Raw genomic sequence first — 15,850 nt, 5'->3', positions numbered from 1 at the left:
CTGGAGGGAATTCTCCAATGGCAGTGCTGCAGGGCCCATCAACTGCCTCCAGAAGGGAACTGAACTTGGGGGTGCTACTGAGGCAGCCCCCTGTCATCATGGTGAGCCCCCCTTTCCCAGAGTTCTCCATAATCTCCCCAACGCTCATAATTCTACACAGTAACTTACATTCTCCTCCAAAGGTAAATATATTTTGGAGCTTGTTGAACAAACAAATCTCTTCTTATCAAACCTTCACGGTGTGAGTAACTCACTGATTTTGCTAAGTAGGACGCAAAGACCCATGCAGATTGTATTATTCCTTCTCCAAAGAGCAGGACGCATGAGAAAATCTCTTTCTAGGAGGTCCAAGGCCTGACTTCTCAAACTCAGGAACTTTTAAAATTACCCACAAGGCAAAGGCAACTCTCAAAACTGGTGCTGCTTAGGAAATCTTCCTTCTCTACTAGGTCTAGAATTCAAGACCCTGATGCCTATAATAGAATCCAAAAATTCCCTCATCTCCCTCAGAGGTTGGGATTCAACAATAGACTCCACGAACTCACTCTCAGGCTATATGTTTTACATCAGCAGTGTCAAACTGAAATAGACATGGGAACCTCGAACCCAAACTGGATCATAAACCATACATGTTCCCCTTGACACGTGCTTCTGTCATAAATCACCATTGTTGCTCCTACTGGGGTTAGGAGAGGGATGGGGTGGGGGGGAATTCCCTCACTCGTCTTACTGAACTTTGGAAGGTAAAAGCAAGGAGCAATTCCTTGAAATCTGAGCATCTTAGAGTGTGACTAGCTTTTATAAATTGCAAAGAGGTGTGGCTGATCTTTAATCACCCAATTCCTGCATCCCTGCTTCTCATCAGTTTTATTTGGGGAGTCTTTAGTTTGACAAACAATGACCCATATCTTTGTAATTTCCTTCCTTCCTTCCTTCCTTCCTTCCTTCCTTCCTTCCTTCCTTCCTTTCTTTCTTTTCTTGTAATTTCATCAGGTTGATTTGGATTCTCCTGAATTTTATCAGGATTTCTCTGATAAGTGTGTCAAGTGTCTGAGGTCATAAGAAAAAAAATTTTTGCATAAGAAAAAAAATTTCTAAAAATATTTCATTAAAATTTTTTCTTCATGTTTTTTTCCATCATGTAATTTCCCAATGTATTGCTCCTCTGCCTTTTCCCAGAACGCCATCCCTTACATCAAAAAATAAAAAAGAGAAAACAAAGCTGTGTAAAACTTACCAACATACCAACCAACCATGCCAACCAGGTTGTCCTCGTGGTGATGACCTCAGTATTGAGTCCACTGCACTTTTTCAACCCGCTGCCTGCTGTGATGGCTGTGAACGTGCCCACCGCTCTTTCCTACCTCTTGCTATTGGCACTGTGGTTCAACGATATCATTGCTTCTGGGAAAGGAATCATTTTGACTGCCTTGTTTATTGTTCCATTCGCCATCCCTGTGACTGTTCATACCAGAACACCCTGCTCTGGCAACCGCTATTCTTCCTTTATTAATTTCCTCATTTATTAATAAATCATTTGTTCACTTTAACTTGTCAAATTTATTGTATATTAATCATTAATGATAATTTATTTATTCTTGAATTATTTATTGTTCCCTGGCAACAACTCTTCTTCCTATTATCTTCCTCTGTTAGAAAGTTAACGCCTTGAAGACAGACACGGTATTGCTTTTATATTTGTCTGCCCAGCCTGGCGCACAGTGCCTCTGCAGCCCATCTCTAGCTTTTTTGTGTATAGTCGTTTGCATGTTGTCTCCCCATTAGACTAGGAGCTCCTGGGACGGTCTTTTGCCTTTCTCTGTATCCCCAGTCGTTGGGACAGTGCCTGGCCCATAGCAAGTGCTTAATAAATGCTTACTGACTGCCTGGCTCATGGGAAGTACCTATATTTTCACTTTTTCATTTTATTCATTCCTTCGGTCACATGACTTGCACGTATTGTCTCATACCTATGGTCTCCCACGTTTGCAGAGAAGGGAGGCAGCTTCTCATACCTTTTCTCTGGGACCAAGCTTTCTCATTTCACAGCATTCAGTTTCGATTTTGATGCTGTTCTTTCCCTTTACGGTACATTGTGTAGTTTCCCTGTTCCTGCTTGCTTTGTTTTGCATCAGTGCATTTACTTCTTCCTGTGCTTTTCTGTTCCCCATGTTCATTGTTTCTTATAGCACAGTAGTATTCCTTCCTCATTCATGGATCACAGTTTGTTTAGCCATTCCCCAAAAGATAGACACTTGCTTTGTTTCCACTTCATTGCTGGCACAAAGGAGCTGCTTGAATGTTTTAGGGCAGGATTGTCCAACCTCAGGTTTTTGACACAATAGACAATATATTTTGATGTGTCATTTTAGTGAGAGCTCTACGGTAGCTCAGCTTCACTTACTAGAGCATTTATGTAAATGTCTATGATTGTAGGCAGGCCCTATAAATCACATTGCGGGCAGCCTGTGACCCATAGGCTGCATTTTGGACAGTCCTATTTTAGGGTATTTGTTGACCTTTTGGGGGTAGATGCCTAGCAAAGGGATCTCTGGGTCAAAAGTTTTAGTCACTTTCTTTGCATCATTCCAAAGTGCTTTAGAACTGGACCCATTCACAGCTTTACTAACAGTGCATTATTAATGTGCCTGTCTTTTCACCACCTTTGTGACATGGACTATTCGCATCTTTTGGTACTTTTGCCAACATGGTAACAGAAACATTCTTAACAATTAGAACCATCCCCAGATAGTGATAAGCTCCCCATCAATGGGATTGTTAAAGTGGAGGCCTCTTGACCACCCATTGGAGAGACTGTAGAATGTATTGTGGTCTCAATGAGTTGAATTCTAAATAATGACTGACCTTCATATATGGATTTAGTCATTGGAAAGGGCTTTACATATTCCATATCATTTGAGCCTGAGGTCTGCTCCTCTACTTAAGAAAGTTCTAAAGGTTTCCCTAGCCTTTAGAAAATAGAAATGCCTCTCGCTGGTACATAAGGCCTTCTACAGTTTGGCATCAGCCTACCTTTCTAAGATGATTCTACCTTACTTCCCCTCACACATTTTATGAATCAGTCGAACTGGCTGACCTGCTTTTCCTGACGTATAACATTCCGTGTCTCCCATTTCTACACCTTTCCCCATGCCTGGAAAGCCTTCCCTCTTCCACTCAGTCTCTGCCCTGACTACAATGCCACAAAGTGGGATGTGAGCCACTCTTCTATCTATACTCCACCAATGGCACATCTAGGTGACCAGGCTACCACTACTCTCTTCTTTTCTGGGCCCCATCTAGGGAAAAATACCCTCAACCCTTCATCTCCCACCCTACTTCTGGTCCCTCCACAACCACAGAGGCAAACGTTTGCAAAAACATAATCGCTTTATTTAGTGTTGGCTGGGGTTGCAAGTGTCGGTAAAGTCCCCAGGATCCCAAGGGAGAGCACAGGCTGCTTGGAGGGTCTCCTGGCTTCCTGACCCTCAGTGGGAATGGGGAATGGGGTGGAGAAGCAGCAGACATAAGTGATACCCCCCTTTCCTTTGGATCCCAAAGTCATCCCTTACCCTACAGGAGGAGGACAGATTTGGGGAGGAGGGCAGCAAAGCAGTGAACAGGGTCACACTGCGGACCCCAGGACCATTTTTCTCCCTTCTATTTATACGCAAACCTAACTCTATTCTCCCAACTACCCATCTTGGCTATTGATTCTAGGGGTTGAGGGGCTTTGAATGAGGATGTGGGGACCCCATTTTCCACTGGGCAGGGGCTTCAGAATAAGCACCATTGGGCCCCCACAACCACACAATGTGAGTTAAGAGGGGCGCTTGGACGGCCCCTAAAATCCCTTTCAGCGGTCCTATGATTTCAGTTTTGCAGAAGAGGAGGGTGAGGCCCAGGGATGAAGCCCAAGGTCACACAATCAGCAGAGCCCTAGGTCCTTAGAGAGCCAGGCAAGGGTTCTTCCCACTAGGCCCCCCCACATGGCCTGTCACTCTCATCTGTCACCACCTCCACCTTGGTCTGTTTCAAGATATCCCCTCCCCCTGCCCCAGGCAGAGTTAGGAGCTTATCATAGGAGCTAATTCCTATGGGTATGTTTGTTGGGGGAAGTGGTCTCAGGTGGGCAGGGCCTCACTAAGGTTGAGAGGAGCAGCAGACCAAGTGTGGGTCCCAGCGCCTTGTGGGCATGGATGAAGAGAAGCTGAGGGGTGTCTCTGGGTGTGCACCTATAGGCATGGGCAGGGAGGAGATGGGATGGAAGAACTGGTTCTGGGGTGGGGTGAGAGGGCAACTGGGCCCCACCCTTCCTCCCACCTCCAGCCCTCTGATTGCTTCCTAGGTGGTCCCCCTGCCCTCCTGGCCAGAGCACATCCAGCGTTTCTTGGTGGCAGGAATGAATGGCTTTTAAAAAAAATTATCTCATACAAAGCATCAAAATGACTCAGCAGAAAAAAAAAAAATCAGTAAAAGGTCTCCTCCCACTGGTTGGGCATCGGTCACGGGACTCTGCCCTGGCCCTGTCATCCCTCAGCCCTGCTCCCAGCATAGCTCCCTATTTTCCTACCATCCCCCCCACATCCACTGTGAAGCTGATGTGGGAGCTGGGATATGGGCGGGGAGGAAGGATAGGGAAAGGAAGGCAGGTGCCACATGGGCCCCCTTCAGACCCGGGATGCACCCAGTTTTCCAAGCATGGAGGTGAGAGTCTTTGGTTACCATGAAGGGGGATAGGGCAGCAGCAAGCGGGTGAGCAAAACAGACATGGTGGAGGGGCAGGAAGGGTGTCCCAACGGACAGAGTCCATCATCATCGGGAGTTCAGCCGGGGGGCCACCTACGGAGGAGCAAGAAGAGGTCAATCAGAGGCAGCCCTTTCCTGCCCCCACCTCACCCATCTACTGAGGGGTCTGAGCTCAAGGGGTGAATGAGAATCCCTGGAAGGTGAGTTTGGACACTGACCCCACCCCCATCTGGAGGGTGTCCAACAGCTTACAAAGCGTGTTCATGCCCTCCTCACACTGGGAGGCAGGCAGAGTAGGGAAGAGCAGCCCCATTTCATAAACAATGAAAATCAAAGGTCAGTGGAAGCTTGGTGAGGGCCAAGCTGGGAAGTGGGGGGAGTGGCAAAGCTGGGTTTTGAACCCAAGTTTTCTGATTTCTTTCTGCTATGCTAATGTTACTGTGTGTAATTCTGTATCCACTTTGTTTTGAGGGCTCCTATAGGGCCCAAGGTTCTCTTGACACAGTAGACCTAAGCCCCGTCAATCTCAACAACCAGAAGGGCCAACCAACCACTCCAAGGTGGGCCAGGATTATGAGAGGAAGGTGAAAAAGCTGTATCTGGGGCAGGGCGACCCCCAGAGAGGGGCCATCAAAACTCCGGGACCAGAGGGGTCCTACATCCCAACCCACTTCACTCACCACAGCAAGGTGCCCATTCTTGGCCTTGGCGATAAGGAGCTCGGAGCCAGGGGTGAAGTCAATGATGCCATCTCTGCCTGGGCCACCAGCAAAGGTGATGCTGATGGGGAAGGAGCAGGGCTTGATGAGATCCAAGATGGCACAAGCCCTCCATGTGTTATCCCCTTGCTACCCTTCCCCCCCACCCCCTCCAAACCCCAGTAACACATACCCTCCTGTCACCGAGGCCTGGGCTTACCTGCCCTGGTTGATGTTAATGCTGTTGACTCGGTCTGCATTCAGGGCCAACTTGGTTATCGTCTCAATCACATGATCACTTTGGAGTACCACATCCCCCTAAAGCACCCGGGAGGTAGGTAGAGAGAGATGCTTAGCTTTGGAGTCCTACAGCTCAGCAGTCAGAACATCCCCACCCCCAAGATCTTTCAGATAGAGTGATTCCAGAAGGCCCTCTGTACAGCAGTGCTGGGGGAGCCTGCACCCCAGCTCCAAATCACAAACCACGAATCCAGGGTGAGCAGGGGAAGAGGGGTTTGTTTGCAAATGGAATTATAGAATGTCAGCTGGCAGGGATTGGTTTTTTTCTTGGTCTATGCAGTACCTAGTACAGTAAGTGCCTAATAAATGCTTACTGAGTAACTGATGCAGGAAGGTCAGAAGTATGCCATGGGAAGGGTCAGAGGTATGTTCTCTTCCTCCCTCCCCTTCCCCCACATGTATAGAGGAATTCCCATAGGATGGTTGATAGGGGCTGATCAGGGGAAGTCTCCTGAGGGCCAGTGGGGAGGAGGAGGGGATATAGCAAGCCCAGATCCCAGCCCATCCCTCTATACCTTCTGCTTGTTGTCCTCCCTTTGAACGTGGAGGACAAAAAGGCTGTCACTTAGGCTGCTGACCGAGATTCCTGGTGGGGGAAAGGTCAGGATGGTGAGGGGGATATTGTCTCCCCACCCCCGTCCATCCCCACACACACTGGGCCCACCAAGCAAAGGGGAAGAGGAAAAGGGCTGCCCTGGTGAGATGCCAGGGTATGATAAGGGAGGCTGAGAAGAAGCAGAAGATGGCAATGGGGTGTGAACCCTCGGGCCTTCCTAGGATCCACAGACCCCTCAGAGGCCACGTCTAGGCCAACCTCCCTTCATTTAACAGATGGAAAAATGGAGGCTGAGGAAGACTAGGGATTTGTCCAAGGTCACACAGGGTTGAAACCTCCAAGGCGAAATCAGAAGCCAGGTCCTCTGACCAGAGAGCTGGCACTCCCTGGGCCTTTGCCCCTGGCCGGTCCGTGGTCAGAATGGCGCATGAAGTCGGATCCTGGCTCCTTTCTCTGGGTGGGCCCTTACCGGTCAGGTTGGCGTATTCAATCCTCTGTTTGACCTTGGCCTCCTCCACAATGACCGCAGCACTAGGGGTCAGCAGCAGCTGCCGGGCCCGAGGCTTGTAGCCCTTCCGGTCATACTTCACCACGGGCACTGCGTACTAGGGGGAAGGGCACCATCAAACCACTCTCTAGAAGCCCAGGTCCTTCTTATAGCCTTCCAATTTCCATGGAAATCTCCAGAACAAAAACACCTCCAAGTTTCTGACTCCTCTGGGTCCACTTCTCTCCCTCAGTCCCATCTGGGGGTCATTCCTAATATCCCTTCGTATTCCAAAGAGAACAGAACCTTGGACTGGATGAAATGGCACTAAAGGTGTGGGGCAGTAGGCCTCCAGGGAGGTACTGTAATAAAACAGAATGCTGGACTTTCTGTGGTCCACTATGACCCTCCACTTCTCTTCCCAGACTGTCTGTTATTCTCCCACCCCACTAGAGTATTAGCTCCTTATGAGTAAGGATGGTATCATTATTTCTACTTGTATTCCCAGGGGCTCAGATAGGGTAGGTGCCTAACAAACACTGATTGATTGATTCTCCTGCTGTTCCTCTTGCCTCCCATTCTGAGAGCGCTTAACTGGCTTCTGACATATTTTTGAACTGACACCATCAGTTCTGCTCCCACAGTTTCCTCCTGCTCCTTCCTCTGAGATCCCAAATAGGAGGCTCACCTGGACAGGTTCATTGCCTAGGGCCTGGAGCACTTTGGGGCTGATCTCATCAGCAGCTAGAAAAGACAGAGAGATTGGAGGTTGGAGAATTGCTGGAGGAAGTCCAGACTGAAGGTAATGAGGAAGAGGCTGGAGGAAGAAGAAAATCCAAGGGGAAGTAAAGTAGGAAGTTAGCCAAGGGTGATGGTGGGCAAGGGAAGTGGGGCAGAGAAAGGGGCACAATAGGAAAGGGGGGCCCAGAGAAAAGGCATCATGGGGAAGGGGGGCTCACAGAAAGGGGAGTTATGGGACATTATGGGAAAGGGGGGCCCAGAGAAAGGGGAGTTATGGGACATTATGGGAAAGGGGGGCCCAGAGAAAGGGGAGTTATGGGGAAGGGGGCTGAGAAAGGGGAGCTATGGGGAAGGGGAGCCCAGAGAAAGGGGCATTATGGGGAAGGGGGGGCCCATAGAAAGGGGTGTTACGGGGAAGGGTGGCCTAGAGAAAGGGGAGTTATGGGAAAGCAGGATGCATAGAAATGGGAGCTATGGGGAAGGGGGGCCCAGAGAAAGGGGCATCATGGGAAAGAGGGGCCCGGAGAAAGGGGAGTTATGGGAAAGGGGGGCCCAGGACAGTGGTGGGAGAGCGGAACGTCGTACCAAGCCGAGTATTGATGAAGAGTCTGGGCACGCTCTGAGGGTAGTTATCTTTCTTGCCCTTGAAGACCTCGCTGGCCACAGCTTTCTGATGCAGCTATTGAGACAAGGGGGGCACTGACCAACAGTCCATTAACTGCACACCCCTTGTCCCTTGGTACAACATAAGCTTCTGTTTTTCAATTTTCGCTCGTGCATCTCCACACAGTAGGAATTGCCTTGCACACAGTAGGCATTGCCTTGCACACAGTAGGCATTTTAATAATTGCTATCATTTAGAGAGTGGTTTGAAGTTTGCAAAGCACTTAACATAGATTCTCTCATTTGAACCTCAACAATCTGGGGAGATAGGCGCTGCTACTATCTCTATTTTTCAGATGAGGAAACTGAGGCAGATTGAGGTTAAGTGACTTGTCCAAGGTCACAGAGCTAGCATGTGTTTGAAACAGGATTTGAACTCAGGTCTTCATGACTCCCAAGTCCAGTACACTTCACTGCTCCAATAATAATGCATTCCCAATACTAAATGCTCTGAACTCCTTTTCTTGATAAAGAAATGTACCTTCTTTCCGAGATGTCAGTGGGAAAAGAGACAAAAGCTCAGACCTGGGAGCTCTAGAGTCCTCTATATGTCCCATCTTCTCTCACCCTCCCATGTCCCCAGTACAATGGGACCCAACATTTTTAAAGTACTAACAATGTCTTGAAAAGGCAGAAACAGTTTAGAGAAGATTGTTAGAAGCAGGAAAATCTGGGTTCATGAGCTGCCTCTGACACACGTATCCTGTGTGGCCATGGTTGCGTCACTTAATTTATGAGCCTCAGTTTACCAATCTGTAAAATGAGATGACTGGACAGTCTCGAAGGTCTTATGACCCGTCAGACCCATCCTTCTCTGTGCTCACTAACTGTCTTTCCCTTGGGCTCCATAGCAGTGGGGATAGTGAATGTACCCGGGTTCTAGTCGTGGCCCCTGGGACCAAGTGGCCCCATGATTTCTGCTACGTGTCTCCATCACTCTGCTCCTTCCCTTCCCTTCCTCTACACACACTGCCTTCCCTTTAGCTGACTGCATATCTTATTCCTCATCCCTCATCCCCAGCAAACCAAGTCACCTGCTGCTTCCATTCAGAGCTGATGCTTCGGCAGTATTTCCACACCATGTTCCTCATACAGAGCTCCCTCAGCTGCTCAGATGCCTGGAGGACAGGAAATGAGGTCAAGGGGAGAGGGAGAGAGGAGAAAGGCCGGTTGGGGGCTGTGGAGAGATGTCCCTGGGGAAGTAGCCCAAGGATGGAGCCAGGGACCAATCTTGAGCTATTCCATGTATCTCATCCATAACTCCAGCCCACACTAAGTTTCCAAGTTCCAATCCCGGACCTAACACTACTAATCCTTGTGACCTCGGGCAAGTCCCTTCATGCTCAGGACCTCAGTTTCCTCGCCTGTAAAACAAAGGGGTGGTCTAGAACAGAGGTTAAAACGTAATTGGGAAATACGTAACAAAATCAATAACACAATACACGTCACTTTGTGGTTTTCCAAGTCAACATCCCAGGGCTCTGGTTTCTATTTGAATTTGACACCACTGGTCTAAAAGACCTCCAAGAACTCTTCCAGCTCAAAATCAAGAGTTCTATGAAGCTGAAGTCAGAGGGTCCTGGATTCAAATACCACCTTTGCTCCTTACTACTTATGGGACCTTAGGGGGACAAAAATCATGTAACTTCTTAGGATCTCAGTTTTTCCATCTGCTAAAACAAGAGGGTTGAAGTAGATGCCCAAGGTCCAATAAGACCGTAAATGTTCTCAATTTTTAAACACCTTCTCCTCCAAACTCCTGTGGCCCTACCGCTTTCTACTACCCTGTTCTCTATGGCACGGGCATGTCTCACCAAGTAGTCCTTGAGGTGAAGGACTGGACCTTGTCATGATACCTAGTCCTTGAGATGAAGGCCTGGACCTCAGCCGTGTCTGGTGCAGGGCTGGGTCAGCGGTCACTAAAGGATTATGGCTAAATTGGTTATCAGAGGAACATAGTCTGAGATGGAGAATTTAAGGAATCTTAAGATGTCATCAGTGAGGAAACTGAAGCCTGGGAAGGCCAAAGGGTCAGATTTCTATCTTTGAGGTCACCCAGTCTAACCTCTTCACTTTAGAGATAAGGAAGCCGAAGAGGGGACTTGCTTGCCCTGAGTCACACAGCTAGTAAGTGCCTGAGTTCAGAGTGGAACCCAAGTATCTCCCATTTCCGAGCCTATCACACATCTCAGCCTCTACATTGTCCAGCCTCCTCAGACCTCGTGTAGGGCAGGAGGAGGGGTGGGCCACGTTTTGTCCAGCACATTCCGGGGAAGGTGCCGCCGCAGATTCAGCAGGAAGGAGCACCGAACGAAATCCAAGAAGAAGGCATTTTCAGGGCACCTGGGTGCACGGCGAAGGATGAAGCCTTGGACTAGCCTTGGGGAAAGAGGGAGGGAGGAAGGAAGGGAGGTCAGCATGTTAACGAGAACAGTTCACTGAGGATTTTCCTTCTAAAAACCTGGGTTCGAATCCTCTTCCCATTGCTTACTTCCTGTGTAACTGTGGGCAAGGCATTTGGGCCTCATTTTCTTCCTCTGTGAAATGAGTGGGTTGGATAGGACGGCCTCTGAGGCCACTCCAACTCTAGAGCTATCATTTTGTGAGCCTACATCCCATATCCAAGGAAGGTAGCATGGGTGTTCTTAGAGTTATTTTACAGATGACTAACTTGGAGACCTGCCCAAGGCTACACAGCTGAGATTTAAATTGCCCTTCCCAACACACAACGTCCCATCGCCATCGTGGGGTTGACACAGGGACCCATCACCAGTGATGCTCCCATTTGCTGAGACCACTCCCAATACAGAAAGCCAGCCCCTCTTCCCCGATCCCTGTGGGGGACACTAGCAGGGGCCCTCCCCAAACTCACTGTCGGATCATGTGGGCAGCCCATTTCCTCTTGGCGGCTTTCCTCCGGCCCAGGGTCCCCCGCCACCATGACTGGATACAGATAGCTGTAGAGCGAACAGGTAACTGTTCACCTTCATTGTCTAAGGACAACCCTGAACCTGACCCTGGGCTCTCAGCCCACAAGATCTGGGCCTCTGGCTTCAGACGGCAAGAAGAGACTGAGCCCTACCTTTGAACCTTCAGTTCTCCAGCCCTCCCCCAAATTTACTGACCTGCACGCTTCACTCGTAAGAATTTCTGTCTCCAATGGTATCCCCTCCATGACGCCTGGATCTTTGTGGCTGTGATTTCAGAAAGTCAATGAACAAACATTCGGTCATCACTGGCATCACCTTAGAGTGAAAAGAGCTTTCATCCCAGAGTCAAGAGGGTCTGGGTTCAAATCCCACCTTAGCTGGGTGACCTTGGGCAAGCCACCTAATTATCTGGGTCTCAGTTTCTTCATCTGCAGAATTAGGGAGTTGATTCTTTTAATCTCCAAACCTATGATTCTCTTACTCTCCTAATTGCACAGGCCCCAGGTGGGTAACCTTTGGATCTCAGCAAAACCTGCAAATCAGCTTTGTCCCTGGCTCTGAAGAGTTTACCTCTCGTTGAAGAGAGAGTTCCCATAGGTGGCGGGGCAGCTAGGTGGTGCCATAGTGCACATGGTGTTGGGGCTGGAGTCAGGAGGACCTCAGTTCAAATCCTGCCTCAGATATTTACTAGCTGGGTCACCCTGAGCAAGTCACTTAACCCTGTTTGCCTCAGTTTCCTCATCTGTAAAATGAGCTGGAGAAGGAAATGGCAAACTACTCCAGTACCTCTGCCACGAAAACCCCAAATGGTGTCACAAAGAGTCACACGTGATTAAAACAACCAACTAAACAAACAAAAACAGCCAAAAGCCATAAATGCAGAGACAACAAGGAATAACTGACAGACAGCTGGCCTAGGATCAGGAAAACCTGAGTTCAAATCTGGCCTCAGATACTTATTTTTGTGTGACCCTGAGCAAGTCACTTCACCCTGCTTGCCTCAGTTTCCTCATCTGTAAAATGCGCTGGAGAAGGAAATGGCAAACCACTCCAGGGTCTCTGCCACGAAAACCCCAAATGGGGTCACAAAGAGCTGCATGACTGAAACAGTCAAACAAACAGCCAAAAGCAGTAAATGGAGTCGCTGACAGACGCTGGCCTGGGAGTCAGGAGGACCTGAGTTCAAGTCTAGCCTCAGATATAGACTGATTGTGCGACTCTGGCTGAGTAACCTCTTAGCGCCCCAGGAAGCCTCTCTAAAACCACCCCCACCCCCCACCCCCACCTGCAGAGAAGACGCTCACCTGCATTGAAGGAACTAATTTCTGAACCGGGAGTTCCCAATACTAGTGCTCTCACAGGTTCAGACCAACAAGAAAAGAAAGGCAAGTTCTAACTACCCAGCCTAGAGAGAAAGCAGATTGCTGTCCTAACAAGAACAGTGGCCTTGGAAGCGGGCGGATCTAGCCTTGGAGTCCTCCTGGGCCTGGCACAGCCACACTCTAAACCTGGGAGCTCCAATAAGTAAAATGGAGGTGAGTACATTTTGTACTCCCCACACTCTGGGGAGATGCTATGGAAGACAGAAGAGAGAGTGCCCGAGGCTGGGCCAGGGAAGGACCAGAAGCCGAAGCCGAGGGAGAGACCGCCGAGGCCATCTGAGAGGGACTTGTTCAAGGTTACCTAGGTAATATTCAAAGGCAGGATCTGAACCCAGGTTCTCTGACTACAGACCCAAGAGTTACTTGCTCACGCCAACTTCCTGGAAGGGGAGGGAGATCCCAGCACAGCTTCAGAGCTAGAAGGTCCAAAGAGGCTGTCTGGTCCATTTTATAGAGGAGAAGACGGATACCCAGGGGAGTGAAGCCATTTGGCCAAAGTCATCCAAAGTGGGGATTTGAACCCAAGTCCTTTGACTCTAGAACCAGGGCTGTATGGAGATGGCAGGACTGGATAAAGATGGAGTCCCAAGGAAAGGGCCCTTAAGGCCAGGATGATGGACCCACCCTGGCCCTGCCCCGAGGGCTCTCACCCAGACTCTGCTTCCTCACTTCCAGAGCATCTTCTGTGGCAAAAAGCGTCTTGGGGAAGCGAATGAAGATCTTGGTTCTGAAGGAGGGAACCGAGGAGGACCCAGTCTAGCTGTGGCCACCAGCAGCTGCTCCACGCCCCTCCCCCCAAGGCTTCCCTGTGCTGATGGCCCCACCAGCCCCTCAGGGAGGGACTGACTACTCACTTGCCCAGCTTGTATTCCTCGGGCTTGTAGCCGAGGTGTTGGATCAAGACTGACACCCCATCCTGCGGTCGCCCATCCCACGTGGGCCATGTCTCGGGACACAAGGACTTGTACCTGTAAAGGAGACACAGCAAGCACTAGCCTCATTCAGCACTCTGGAGAGAGACAGGGGAGTGGGTGTGTGACTGAGCGTGTGAGAGTGTGTGTGTGTGTGTGTGTGTGTGTGTGTGTGTGAGAGAGAGAGAGACAGTCTGTGTGTGTGACTGTGTGTGGGGGATGTAATATGTATGTAATATGAGAAAATGTGAGTGCATGTGACAGTGTGTATGTGTGACTGAGTGCGTGTGTGTGTGTGTGTGTGTGTGTGTGTGTGTGTGTGTGTGTGTGAGACAGTCTGTGGGGGGAGTGCATGTATGTAATATGAGAATGTGTATGTGTGTGACTGTGTGTGACAGTCTGTATGGGGAGCATGCATGTAATACAAGAAAGTATGAGTATGTGTAACACTGTGTGTGTGCATGCATGTATGTCATATGAGAAAGTGTGCGTGAGTGTGACTGTGTGTGATATGAGAAAGTATGTGTGTGACTGTATGGGGGGCATGCATGTAATACAAGAAAGTATGAGTATGTGTGACACTGTGTGTACGAATACATATGTGTGATATGAGAAAGTGTGAGTGTGACTGTGTGTGATATGAGAAAGTATGTGTGTGTGTATATGTGACTGAGTGTGTGTGATGAAAGTGTGACTGAGTGTGTGTGTGTGTGACTGCATGTGTATGATCTGAGAAAGTATGACTGAGTATGGGAGTGTGTGTGACTGAGCGTATGTGCGCACCCGTGTGCGTCTCTCCTTTTAGCACCAAAATGGACCCTTCATCTTTGTGGGTCTAAATCCTGGGCCCTGGGCTCTCTGCCCCGATCCTTGATCTACTGAAAAATAACCCCAGGGACAAATGGGGTGCAGTGGAGGGAGGCCTGGGTTGTGGGCTCAGCTCTGCTGCTCACAACCAATGTGACCCCAAGAAAGCATGGTGAAGCGGCTTGCCCAGGATCCCACGGAGATGCAGTAGGTACACAGAGTGCTCGATTTGGAGTCAGGAAGGCCTGGGTTCAAATCCAGCTTAAGACGTTGACAGCATAACCCTAGCCAAGAGACTTATCCTCTCTGGGCCTCAGCTTCTGCATCCGGAAAATTAGGAGATTAGACCCATATCAGATTGCTTACCATTTGGGGAGGCGGGGGCGGGGGGGGAATCAAGAACTAAAAGTTTTTAAACTGAATGTTAACAATTGTCTTTACATGTAATTGGAAAAAATAAAATACTACTTTAAAAAAAATAGGTTAGACTCAATTGCCTCGATGGTCCCTTCTGGCTCCAAATCCAGGAGACAACGCTATGATCTAAAGTCACTTGATCTGTACCTCAGTTTCCTCATCTGTGAAATGAGGAAGTTGCTGAAGTCTCCAAGGTCCTTTCCAGCTTTAAATCTGTGATTCTGATACCTGAGGTATCAGGGCCAGGCCTCGGAAGACAGGTCCCTGGCCTCAATCAAAAGCACCACTAATTCTCCAAGTGGAGACGGCAGGCTCTAGCCTGGAAGCTGGGGGGCTGCTGGGACAGCCGGTACAAAGTGAGGATGGGGAGACCACGAGGAAAAGCCCGGGGGGAAAGTGCCTTCTGAACGTCTCTCTACATGCATATCTATACATATGTACGTCACACACACATAGAGATCTACATACATATCACACACATATAAACCCACGCACACACACACAAGCCCTTCAGCTACAGAATTGTGGAAAGCAAACTGGATTTGTATTCCAAAGACCCGGGTCTGAATCCTGCCTTTACCTTTCACTACCCAGGACAACAAGGGAAAGGGTGCTGACTCTGGAGCAGGGTTCAAATCCTGGCTCAGCCCCCTACTCCCCGCATGACTTTGGGTAAGTCACTTGGCCTTTTGGGGCTCACTTGGCTCATCTAAAAGTCAGGTCACAAAATCACAGGCTAACAGACTTAATGGCCAGCTTTTCTACAGCTCTAAGAATGTCAGCTGCTTTTGAGTGGGGGCTGCTTTATTTTTGCCTTTGAACACATATTTGGGCAACTAGTGGGGCAGTAGATAAAGCACTGGGCCTGGAGTCGGGAAGACCCGAGTTCAAATCTGACTGCAGACACTCACTGGCTGTACGGCCCTGGGCAAGTGCCTTAATCCTTTTTGCCTCAGTTTCCTCATCTGTCAAATGAGCTGGAGAAGGAAATGGCAAACCCCTCCAGCATCTTTGCCAAGAAAACCCTGAATGGGGTCACTGAGGGTGGGACATGACTGAGAAAAATCCTTAGCATTCTAAGGTCTACCCAAGCCCTTACAAGCTGAGCTCATTCGATCTTCACAATAACCTGTGACTTGGGTTGTTTTTACTGTCCCCGTTTCACAGAAGAGGAAGCTGAGACTCACAGGGCTAAGTGACTCGCCCAGA

General features: G+C 49.2%; 1 protein-coding gene across 3 annotated transcripts in view; it reads right to left on the bottom strand.

Annotated features, from left to right (window-relative positions):
- Positions 1 to 3,371: 3,371 nt before the first annotated feature.
- The window catches only part of MYO1C (myosin IC), a 46,227-nt gene continuing 33,748 nt past the window's right edge, over positions 3,372 to 15,850 (bottom strand). For all 3 annotated transcript variants that reach the window (XM_036766597.1, XM_036766599.1, XM_036766598.1), the window contains exons 20-32: positions 13,361 to 13,474; positions 13,157 to 13,233; positions 11,320 to 11,388; positions 11,067 to 11,151; positions 10,414 to 10,573; positions 9,229 to 9,312; positions 8,117 to 8,210; positions 7,479 to 7,534; positions 6,773 to 6,908; positions 6,263 to 6,333; positions 5,668 to 5,765; positions 5,430 to 5,529; positions 3,372 to 4,842 (exon numbers count right to left, since the gene is read on the bottom strand). In XM_036766597.1, the coding sequence (XP_036622492.1) occupies positions 4,816 to 4,842; positions 5,430 to 5,529; positions 5,668 to 5,765; positions 6,263 to 6,333; positions 6,773 to 6,908; positions 7,479 to 7,534; positions 8,117 to 8,210; positions 9,229 to 9,312; positions 10,414 to 10,573; positions 11,067 to 11,151; positions 11,320 to 11,388; positions 13,157 to 13,233; positions 13,361 to 13,474 (1,171 nt within the window). In that variant the 3' untranslated portion in view covers positions 3,372 to 4,815. The remainder of the gene's footprint in view (positions 4,843 to 5,429; positions 5,530 to 5,667; positions 5,766 to 6,262; positions 6,334 to 6,772; positions 6,909 to 7,478; positions 7,535 to 8,116; positions 8,211 to 9,228; positions 9,313 to 10,413; positions 10,574 to 11,066; positions 11,152 to 11,319; positions 11,389 to 13,156; positions 13,234 to 13,360; positions 13,475 to 15,850) is intronic.

The sequence above is a fragment of the Trichosurus vulpecula genome, chromosome 7 (genome assembly GCF_011100635.1).
Source record: "Trichosurus vulpecula isolate mTriVul1 chromosome 7, mTriVul1.pri, whole genome shotgun sequence".
NCBI lineage: Eukaryota > Metazoa > Chordata > Mammalia > Diprotodontia > Phalangeridae > Trichosurus > Trichosurus vulpecula.
The sequence above is the reverse complement of the archived record's forward strand: the minus strand, read 5'-3'. Positions and strand labels throughout refer to the sequence as shown.